This window comes from Sorex fumeus, unplaced genomic scaffold (genome assembly GCF_029834395.1).
Source record: "Sorex fumeus unplaced genomic scaffold, SorFum_2.1 ptg000037l, whole genome shotgun sequence".
Taxonomy (NCBI): Eukaryota; Metazoa; Chordata; class Mammalia; order Eulipotyphla; family Soricidae; genus Sorex; species Sorex fumeus.
Genome location: NW_026606094.1, coordinates 20101835 through 20114098, shown reverse-complemented (window position 1 = coordinate 20114098; position 12264 = coordinate 20101835). Strand labels below are relative to the sequence as shown.

Genomic DNA, 12264 nt, shown 5'->3' with positions numbered 1-12264 from the left:
TAAGAGGGGCTCACTGCTATCTATCCTAAGAAGCCTCCAGCCGAGTTGGAGCCCTTTAACCTTACTGACAGCTTTTGCAGGATGCAACAAAACACAACCTGCACAGAGGCAGCCCAGGATGAGAAAGGGACAGAGGCACCTTTTGTGGCATGAGCACTGACTGACCTCTTTCTAGTGGGAATTGAATCTGAGACAGAGAATTAGTTAACTGACAGATGCAGAAACAGAGCTGAATCAGCATGATGCAGGTTGCCATGGGAGACTGCTTCGAATGGGACAGGAATTATTAATATTAAACTGATCATCAGATCTGGGCTGTAATTTTTTAAAGTAGTGCCAAGAATAGATCCCAGGGCCTCACACGTGCAAGGCAAGTGGTTGACCGAGTCACATCCCTGACCCTGTATTATAAATTTAAGAGCCTTCTAGTTTTCTCTGTGAAGATGAAATGATTTGAGATCATTTCCTGACTTTTTTTTTTTTTTTGCTTTTTGGGTCATACCCAGCATGCTCTTGGCTTACTCCAGGCTCTGCACTCAGGAATTACTCCTGGCGATGCTCAGGGGACCATATGGGATGCTGGAAATTGAACCCGGGTTGGCTGCATGCAAGGCAAATGCCCTACCCGCTGTGCTATTGCTCCAGCCCCATTTCCTGATTTTTTAATCACATACCCTTACAGAAACTGCCAAGCACCCAAGAAAACTCCATATGTGCCTTTGCTCTCTGTCCACACTCAGCTCCTGAAACCTGAGCAGACTGTAGTTCCCCTCGGACCATGCGGGCACACACACACACACACACACACACACACACACACACACACACACCACATGACCTCATCCCTGTCCTTCAGGCCTTTCCCCCCTCAGTTGCCAAATAACTCTGACTTTCTCTTGTGTCCCAAATCAGGCATTCTTACCACAGTCTTTCACACTTCATTTGTGTCTTTCACAGCACCTGAGCACATAAAAAATATCCTTGTGACAACTCATTTCACATGAAAACTCTAAGGACAGAGGGACATCCTTCCTTCAGAGAAGACCACTGTGTACGGGCTGATTTAGAGACACTTGAATGTTCAATTCCCAGATACACATAGTCGACTGGTGGGGACTGGGGCTGGGAAGGAAGGGAAACATGGAAGTTGCTAAGGGCGGAGTTTCAGCTTGCCAGGATGAACGATCCCATAGCAGCACAGCTTCAAGGTGATGCAGATCACACAACAATGAGAACGTACTTAAAGTCATTAAAATATAAGTAGCACTGTAGCACTGTCCTCCTGTTGTTCATTGATTTGCTCGAGCAGGCCCAGTAACATCTCCATCATGAGACTTCTTGTTACTTGTTTGGTATATCGAATACGTCATGGGGAGCTTGCCAGGCTTCACCATGAGAGCAAGATGTGCTCAGTAGCTTGCTGGGCTCTCTGACAGGGGCGGAGGAATGAACCTGGCTCGACCGGGCCTGCTGCGTGCAAGGCAAACACCCTACAGCTGTGAATATGTTCTAGCCCAAAACATTTTTGGCTATATTATTAGTAAGTATACTAGAGTGAAAATAATTTACAATAAAAATTTTAATGAGAGTGTCTGATAATAAAGAGCTGCTAGCCTCCAAACCATCTTCCAAATCACATTTGCTCTGAGAGGGTCCAGAGGATTCTGGGAGGCCAGATGTGGATGAGCTGTCCCCCGGGAAGTGGGAGAAAACAAGATGCTTGACAAGTCATTGGCAGATGCTGACAACGGAGTCAAAGGGCTTGTGGGGTAGTTTGTGAAGACAAATTACACCTGTTTTAGAATTTGATTCAAGTAAAGGTGACATACATTCAGAATAGACTGTATGATGTGTGAAGGAAACTACACATTTTTATTGAAAAACTTTTAATACTGAAGAATACCTTAAAAATTTCCAGAGCTCACATCTAGCAGTGCAGGGAATAGGAGGGAGGTGATGCAGAAAAGCAGGGTCACTGCCCAGCAACGTAGGATGTTGGCCTGATGTGCTTGGGGCTGCTGGGGGCGAGCAGGGCACCTAGGCAGTGCTCTGGGGGCTGTACTGAGCCAGAGACTGAACTCAGGGTCTCACCTCTGCCAGACATGTGCTCCACCATTCTGATCCCTATGCCTTATCTGTACATGAGGTAGGAGGGACACAGTGTACTCCTGCAGTTGATTTTAAATACTCTTGCTAGGAAACTCTCACTGTTTTAGGGAAATATGCTATGTATTTATTTTTCTGCATCTTAGGAAGATAATTTTACATTCTGAAGAGGGAAGAATAAATCATAGTGAATATTTCCACGAAGTGTGCTTTTAAAAAGCATTTATAATGTTGAACCAAAATCATCATCATGCAATTAAAAGGGGAGTTCTCCAAGGGGGAATGCCCTGCCACAGAGGCAGGGTGGGAGGGGGGGTGGGGGGAAATGGGCACTGGTGGAGGGATGGGTATTTGATCATTGTATGACGAAACTCAGGCACAAAGATTTGTAAATCTACAACTGTACCTCATGGTGCTTCACTAATAAAAAAATAAATAAAAAAAAAAGAAAATATTTGCCTCCACAGAAACTTACTATGAATACCTAGATGATATATGTAATGTATATAAATGAAGTATTATTTTTCACAAACTTGAGTCTTTTTCTTATATCTTCCATTAACACTGAATGCTCATTTAATTAATCACTTTAATTTTTCCAAATTTCTTCAAATAAAGAGCTTTAATGCCAAAAAAAAAAAGGGGGAGTTCTCATGCTATGGAGATGTGTAAATTGAGAAATGCACAGTGAGTACATGAGTATGGAAAAAAAAAGACTTGATGTAGTAGAAGAGTTGGGTTGAATTAGGAATGGGTGGCACCGTCACAGAGACTGGAGAAGAGTCAGGCCAACTGTAGAGTCCTGTAAAAATAGAAGGGCTTCTCCAGCAAGTTCATTTTCTCCAAGGGCAACAAAGAAATGAGGACAGAAAAAAGATGAATCAAATGGAAAATGGGCAAAGCACTTCTCTTATGACTTTGTGGAGTACAAAAACAGCAAGGTGAATAAATAGAGACTAAAGATTTATCCATTTCCAAAATAAAGTCAGATTGATGAGGATTTTATTTTTTTTCAGGTAACCAAAACATCTCAATCACACTTCTGAGCAGTTTTACTCAGTGTCCTCTTCCGTCTCTTTCCTTACACATTTTCATTCAAATATATCAGCACATGTGTGAAGAGATATGGAGGCTTCCCTGTGATTATGGGATTAATAATATTAAAGGAGAAAAACATGCCTTCCAAGTATTAAACTTTAAATACATGCATTCAATGGTGATGACTGTCTTAAACGCTCACATTGCTAGGTACTATTCTAAGAACTGAGATAAATAAGAAAAACAATTATCTGTTTCTTTCCCTCCCTCCATATCTAGAGGCACACATACTCACTGATTAATGAATAAGGCCATATAATAAGTGGTTTCTTAGAACATGAAAAACATTGCAATGGGAAAATAGTTGGAAATATCAACTCAGCTGGTGAGAAGGGCTGGTGAGAAAAGCAGGAGGGAAAGATCTTCGGGAATGTGACAATCTCTTGAAAAGGAGCCCATCCTATTGGAGGAAAAACAAACCAAACAGAGGACAAATGGTGATATGCTGGTGAACAGAAAGGTGTTGGTAGATCTTGAATGAGTTGCATATTATGGATTAAAGACCTTAATATTAGCCCTGGATCCCTAAGGTATATAGAGGGAAATGAAGGCAGAACCATCAATGCCAAAAAAAATCTTCAAAGATGAAACACCATTAACCAAACAAGTGGAAGCAAAAGAAACAAATGGAACAACACTAAGTGAAAAACCTTCTGTACCCCAAAGGAAATGTGGTCAGGATACAAAGAGAGCCCTTGGAATGGGAAAAGTTATTTACCCAACACCCATATGATAAGAGGTTGATATAAAAGATAAACAAGGCTCTGATAGAATAAGAAAAAAACATCGAATTCCATCAAGAAATGGGGAGAAGAAATGAACAGAAACTTCCTCAAAGAAGAAATACAAGTGGCCAAAGGGCACAGGAAAAGTGCTCTAAATCACTAAACATCAGTGAGACACAAATAAAAACAACAATGAGATACTATCTCATGCCACAAAACTGGCACACATCCAAAGAACAAGAACAACCAGTGCTGGCGCAGATGGCGGGGAAAAAGGGACTCTCCTTCATTGTTGGTGGGAACACCTACTGGTCCAAATCTTTTGGAAAACAATATGGGCATTCCTCAACAAACTAGAAATTGATATTCCATATAACCCAGCAATATCACTCCTGGGAATATACACTAGGGGTTCAAAAACAAAATACAGAAAAATCATCTGCACTTCTATGTTCATTCCAGCACTATTCACAATAGCCAGAATCTGGAAACAACCTGGGTAAACAAGAACATACGACTGGATAAAGTAAATATGGTACATGTACATAGTGGAATACTACGCAGCTTCTAGGAAAAATGAAGTAATGACATATGCTTATATGATGGACATGGAGAGTATCATATTAAATGAAATGAGCCAGAGGCAGAGGAACAGACATAGAATGATTGCACTCATTTGTGGGATTTAAAAAATATATAGTATGTTGGGGCCGAGGTCATAGTACAGCAGGTGGGGAATTTGCCCTAAATACAGTCAATCAGGGTTTAATTCCCAGCATCCCATATGGTCCCTCGAGCACTGCCAGGAGTAATTCCTGAGTGTATAGCCAGGAGTAACCCCTAATCATCGCCAGGTGTGACGTAAAAAGTAAAAAACAAACAAACATAAACCATAGTATGAGACTAATACCAAAAGAGAAGAAGTTAGGGCCAGGAGGACTGATACATGGTTAGAAGCTTGCAATTAGGACAGAGAAGGGACCACTGTGACAATGATAGTAGGAAATGATTACTCTGAACAAGAACTGAATGTTGAAAGGTAGCAAAGCAATATATGAGAACCTGTCAGTATCTGTATTGAGAAAACATAATGCCTAAAAGGACTATGTGTGTGGGAGAGTGAGGGGGAGGGATGGGAAGAGAGAGAGAGAGAGAGAGAGAGAGAGAGAGAGAGAGAGAGAGAGAGAGAGAGAGAGAGAGAGAGAGAGAGACAGGCATCTACCAGCGGCAGGCTGGAGAAATGGTCATTTATGGTGGGAAATGTACACAGGTGAGGGCACAGGTGTTGGAACACTGTATGACTGAAATTCAATTATGAACAACTTTGTAACTATTCAATTAAAAAATAACATAGAAAAGAAAAAAAATGAGTTACTTTTTTATAACACATGAATTGATGGAGTTACAGGTAGAGAAGGGTTGGACAATTTTTCTTTCTTTTTCTTGGGGTTTTTGGACTACTCCCAGCAGTGTTCAGCATTAATTCTTGGCTTTGTGCTCATCAGTGACCCCTGGACATGCCTAGTGGACGATCTATGGCATTGGGGATTGAAGCCGAGTCCTCCACATGCAAGGCAAGCTGAGCACTTTACCTTTTGTACTATGTCTCCTGGCCAGAACAATTTTTTTTCTTAAAGGGTCAGACAACAGACAAATTAGGTTTGCGGGCTATATGGTCTTTGCTGTAACTACTTAACTCTGTTCTTGTAATATAACAGTGGCCAAGCACAATATGTAAGCAAGTGAATATGACTGAGTTCTAGTAAAATATTCCTTACAAAATCAGGTGGTTGGCCCATAGGCCGAAGCTTGCTGACTCCTGCTCTAGTAAAAAACTGTGAAGTCTGTAAAGAGTTCAGGTGAACTCTGATGAAGGTCAACTGAGGCAGTGAAAGCAGGAGTTATGAAAAGGAAATAGCTTTGAGAAATTCTAGGAATTCTGAGAAAACCAATAAAATATCGTAATTATTTGAAGGATATTAAAGAAGAGAAATACTGAGATTGCGTGTCCTTCTCTCCCAGAAGGAAGCTTAACATGACACTCGCCATAACCATGCCACCAGACCCCATGCTGTTTCACCTGGGGTGCCCCAGACGGGAGCAAGTGAGACCCCTCCCTGCCTCAAGGGACCGAGCCCTGGCAGCTGAAAACCTCCAGAACTCAACCACTGCCATGCTCACAGCTGCTCTCCAAATGCTCCAACTGAGCCTCACCCATGAGTGAACCTATTTCTAGATCCTGCGGCCACATTTGAGGCCATGTGACACTTCATATGCCACACCCTACCCGTACTCCAAGAGTACCACACCAGATTTGATGGGGTTCAAAGTAGGAGACAACCAAACTTAGAAGGGAATATATATATATATATATATATATATATATATATATATATACACACACACACACACAAGGCTCAATCTTTAACAACATGTCAGTGATCTCTTATAGAAGGGCTTAATGGCCCGTGGGTGAAATACAACAATCTTCATGCTATTTCCTTTAAGGATACTTTTTTGTAGCATTTTCAGAAGTTTTTCATAACAAACAATACAAAATATATTATTTCAGTTGTGCTTTGGGACAGGGATTGGGGTTCAGGATGGAAACATCTGAAATATGGTGGTGGGAAGGTGTAATGGTGGTGGGGACTGGTGTTTGAATATTAATTGTAATCAAATATTGTGAACTACTTTATAAAATAAAAACTTTTAAAAAATAAGAGAAATACTGAAGATACTATCAAGAAATATGAAAGGTAACATTCTGAATAAATAGAGATGATTTTAATTACTTATATAGTAACATTTAAATTTGGGGTAGAGAGAAAACTGAGGGAGGGCATGATGCAGCAATTCTTCAGTCAGCCACAGGCCAAGATTTGGAGTTTCTAAATCCAGTGAAAAGGTTCTTGCTCTGGCAAAGATGTGGGAGACATACTCCTGTATTTCCTAATGATTACAGCTGTATTTCCTAATGATTACAGCTGAAAATCCATAGAGTATATAAAGAAACTGTCAGGGAATTCTGAAAAATAAAAAAGTATATGAAGATAACCACTCAAAAGAATGTTCATGCAGTATCGAGTTCCTTGTTTTCTTCTGTCTATCTCCTGATTTAAGATTTTTGTCTCCTGGAACTGCCAATGGGAGTAGATTGAAAATATCTTCAAGAAAAGCTAGTTTGGTGAGCGGAGTGGAAAGACAGAAGGCTTCTGATTCTCCTCGTGCATTCTGAAATCAGGCACAGAGCAGAAATCCTGCCTCAGTGGTGATCACAGCTGCAGTTGATGTTCCACCTGGCTCTGTTCTTTCACTGCAGACCTCAGGCAGACCCACTGCAAGAGCATGTCAGGTGCACAGAGGATCAAACCTTGGTTTCAAGGACTTTGGCTTTGATTATGCCTAAGTAGGAGGAAGAGGAGTCTGGAGGAGTCAGAGTGAAGAAGATCAGAGACAGGTGGGAGCTAGGAAAAGGAATTTTTAAATTCTATGTCCAACATCCAGACTCAAACTGCATCGGGGTAGAATGAACCAAAAATCAATAGCACAATGATTCTGAGAAATGAATTATGATAAAGATTACTGTGTAGGTTTTACACTTCCACTGGGTGATACACACACACATACATGCACACACACACACACACAATATCAGAAAAGTACTGCAAAGACTTTGAAAAACTAATGGCATTCAGATCACAACCTTAGGAAATGTGTATTAGAACTCAAGGTTTAAAATCAACTGGAATGATGACTTGCTCAAAAAAAAAAAAGCCAACATTTTCTAGTAGAATTTGACAGAATCTAGAGTCTCATGATATGGCATTTAAATCTACATGATACTATCTATAATTTCTTGCTATTCAAAAAACAAATACAAAATTAAAAGGACAAAGCAAAACAAACAACTAAGTAAAAGATAATTAACAGATGCCAAACACAAAATGACTTGTGTTAGAATTATAAAAAATACTGCACTATAGCACTGTCATCCTGTTGTTCATCGATTTGCTTGAGTGGGCACCAGTAATGTCTCCATTGTGAGACTTGTTGTTACTGTTTTTGGCATATCAAATACACCATGGGTAGCTTGCCAGGCTTTACCATGCAGGCGAGATTCTCTCGGTAGCTTGCTGGGCTCTCTGAGAGGGACGGAGGAATCGAACCTGGGTTGGCCGGGTACAAGGCAAACTCCTTACCTGCTGTGCTAATGCTCCAGCCCTAAAAAATTCTATGAAGCAGTTATTATCACCATACTCCTTGAATTAAAAGTAAATAAATGGTCTTGAGGTAAATAAAGGTTTTTTAGAAAGAAGATGGAACTATTTTTTTTTTTTAAGCCAAGGGCCATAGAGATAGTATAATAAGGATGAAGGCATTTGCCTTGCACATGGCCTACCCAGGCTCACTCCCAGCACTGCATGTGGTCCCTCTCAAGCAATGCCAAGAATGGTCCCAGAGAAAAGAGACAAGAGGAAGCCCTCAGCATAGTCAGATGTGCACCACCCCACAGCATCCCCCTCCCCTGCCCACCAGAAAGTCAATTGCAATTTTAGAACTAAATAAAATATGGACTTGGAAAGGGACCATCAGAAATTATCCAATCTGAACAACAGAAAGAAGAAAAATTGAAAGAAGAACATGGAGCCATGGAACTACTGGACAATTCCAAAAGAACTAACTTTCATTATCATCAAAGGACAGGAAAATGATTCGGGTAGAAATAATATTTTAGCAAACAATCCTGAAAATTTTCCCAACTGGGGAAGGAAATAAGTTTATAGATTCAAGAAGCTCAGTAAATACAAACAGGATAAACTCAAAAGAAACCATGGCCATATATATTTTAATCAAATCACTAAAATAGATAGAGACTTGAAAGTAACCTTGAAAGTAAATTTGCAGATAGAACCTTGAATACAACCAGAGAAAATTTACAAATACATAATGGGGAGCATTTTAAAATGACTAGATTTATTATTGGAAACCGTGGAGTCCAGAAAACAGAATAATATTTTTAAAGTATTAAAACAAAAGTATTACCCAACTGAAGTTTGATATGTTAGCAAACACATACTTTAAGGATGAGAATAAAATAAAACATTCTTAGAAAAAAGGAAGCTAAAGAGAATTCACCACTGGACCTGCTGTAAAAGAAATGCTCAAACAAGTTTTTTAAGATGAATAAAAATGATTACAGAGGGAAGTCTATTACTTCAATGGAAATAAAAAAAAGAATTAATGGTCAAATTTATTCACTTAAGTTCTTTAAAATATGTATAACTACTGAAAGCAAATAAAAACATGACATTAATTTTTGGGGTTTCAATGTATTTAGATGTAATACATACCATATAAAAAGAGGCTCCCAGAACCATGCCACCGGACTCCACGCCAGGCTATGGGGTGGGTGAAAGCCCTCCCCATCCCAAGGGATCCAGCCCCAGCAGCCAGCCTCCACTGCCCAACCACTGCCATGCTCCAGGCTGCTTTCCAACACATTATAAGACACTTCCTACCCATTTATGCCTCACGGAGAGCCCAGCAAGCTACTGAGAGTATCCCGCCTGCATGGGCAGAGCCTGACAAGCTCCCTGTGGAATATTCGATATGCCAAATACAGTAATGACAATAGGTCTCATTCTCCTTACCCTGAAAGAGCCTCTAATCGATGGGAAAGGATGAGTAAGAAGAGGCTGCTAAAATCTCAGGGCTGGGAGAAATAGAGATGTTACTGGCACCGGCTTGAGTAATTCGATGATCAATGGGATGACAGTGATACAGTGATACATACCACAATTACAATGTAGAGTTTGTATATTTAGCTGGAAGTAGTAAAGTCATTAACAATAAGTATACTGCAAAGTTAGGTATGGTCTGCAAAAGTAACTTCTAAAAATTATGAAAAATGAGCAGATAGGAAAGTACAGATAGTGTAGTATATAGTTAAATATATAAATCAAAATGGAGTACTTACTAATTCAATTAAAAGTACATTCTCAATTTTAAAATAGAAATGCGTGGTGCTCAGCTTTAATTATAAAAACAGAGAAGTTTAATATAACAGTGTTTAATATATCTAATATACCAGTGTTCAGACTGAAATATACAAATACCTGTAAAATTTTGTGCTTTGAGATGTAAATCATAGAGTTTGTGGATGTAGCGTATATACATCTCTTCCTTGTTGAGTTCAGTCTTATAGAAATTCTGTTAAAAAAAAGAGTACAAGTATGGTAAGTTCCTCAACATCAGACTTTCAATATCTCTCTCTGCTGAAGTTTTATGCACTGAATCCAGAAAACTGAACTTTTTCCATATGAAATTTATCCTCAAGTTATGAATTTTTTATAAGTAACACCTTAAAAATTAAAAGATACAGTGAGCATTTTAAAAAAAAGTGATATATTTTTAAAAGATGAATGCTTAAACATTCTTTATTATACAAACCTCATTAAAACTGGCCATGAACACAGACTACATCAGGGTACAGTGGCACTGACATTTTTAATTCAACATTGTGTTAAACATTACTCAATGATTACTGGATAGATTGGCTACTCTTGGGGGATGTTTTTAACACTGATTCACAGTTCTTTCATAATGATTACTTTATGCTAGTGTTACTGTCAGTGAACAGTTGACTCAATAAGAAATATTTAAAATATGTAATATACTTATTAAATCTGATCATTGATGATTAATGAATGCCATATTTTTCTTTGTAGTTTTTTGGTTTGTTTTTTGGGGTCATACTCGGTGATGCTAAGGGTTACTCCTGGCTCTGCACTCAGGAATTTCTCCTGGTGGTGCTCAGGGGACCATATGGGATGCTGGAGATTGAACCCGGGACCACTGCATGCAAGGCAAAGCCCTCCTCACTGTGCTATTGCTCTGACCTCTAATGTCACATTTCAAGCAAAATTTTCCCTAAAGCCTAGTTTCTTAAAATGTATGTGAGGGTCATGAAGAATTAGCTTTAAAATAAAATAATGATTGGGTCTCAGTAAATGCTTGGTTACTTATTTTATAAACCTGAGGTCATGTTAAATTTTCTTGGGCAAAAAAGGGGTTGCAAGTGGGAATTTTTAAGGTCTGTTCTAAAGGGAATAAAAAGTTTCTGTGATTTACAGGCAATGATGAGTAAAAAATAGTGTAAAAGCAACTTCCTCCTGAAAACGCATGAGAGAAAAGTCATGACTGAGTTTTAATTCTGAAATTACTATCCTGAGTCTCTTATACTGAAGTTTCCCATTTGTCCCCCAAATTAAAAAAAATATAGAGGGTTTGCTTCAAATTATTGTTTTAAGAGCATATTCTCTGAGAACATTTTTTTTTATTTAAAACAATGTACCTGGATTTTACAAAACTTCTTTAAAATATTTTACACATGTTCTGGACACATTCTGTTGGCATTTTTAAAGTATGCTTGCAAGCATCCACATCTACTCTTTCATCATGTTAGAATACATTAGTCATAACTGAACTTAGTAAACAGAGGAGAGTGAACGTATAAGAAGTTGGATTCCGGTGAAAGCATGATGCTGTGAGACTCTAAAGGAAGCACTCTCAGTGAGTGATCATTGTGCAACATAATATAAGCACTTAAGCCATCTGAACCAATATATATTTTTTATTTATGTATTGAATTACCGTGAGAAAAGTTACAAAGCTTTCAGGTTTAAGTCTTGGTCATACAATGGTCAAACACCAATTCCTTAACCACTTCATACTTTTCACCACCAAGAACCTCAATATACCCACCCCGCTCCATGCCTGTGAGACAGATGATTTCTACTTAACTCTCTCTCTACTTTGATTACATTCATTATTTCTAAAAAAGATGTACCAATAATAATTCCAAATTATTATTTGGAATTTCTTCCCAACAATCAGAACTGCTGAAACGGCATTGTGAAAAAATTTGTTTTCTATGCCTGGTTATGAAGACCATATGATGTCTTGGATTTCTGATATTTTACTAATTAAGTCTGGAGGGATTTCTGCTAAAGGCCCGATAATTACGAGATTGGCGTGTGTGCCTCTGGGGCCCTGGCCATGCTGGAGAGCTGCTCATGGGGGGCAACTCATGATCTTGGCAGGGCAGGAAGGACGTGCTGGTTTTGCTTCCCCATCCCATGAGGCTGCAGTTGCCCTGTCATCGCAGGCTCATACCTGGCTGTCCAATAATCTCTGAGGTGGCAGCCACTGTGCTGCAGTGACGGGGGGGGGGGGGGGGAGGTGGAAGAGACAGACACCCTTTCCCTTCTGGGGGGGGGCACGGTGCCCTAGTTTAATGCATAGTCCATTCACATTTGAACCAATATGTTTT

At 39.4% G+C, this 12264-nt stretch overlaps 1 protein-coding gene across 4 annotated transcripts in view; it reads right to left on the bottom strand.

Moving 5' to 3' along the window:
* The window catches only part of DOCK4 (dedicator of cytokinesis 4), a 473166-nt gene that overhangs the window by 43803 nt on the left and 417099 nt on the right, over window positions 1-12264 (bottom strand). For all 4 annotated transcript variants that reach the window (XM_056117998.1, XM_056118001.1, XM_056118000.1 and 1 more), the window contains one exon: window positions 10049-10142. In XM_056117998.1, coding sequence (XP_055973973.1) covers window positions 10049-10142 — 94 coding nt within the window. The remainder of the gene's footprint in view (window positions 1-10048; window positions 10143-12264) is intronic.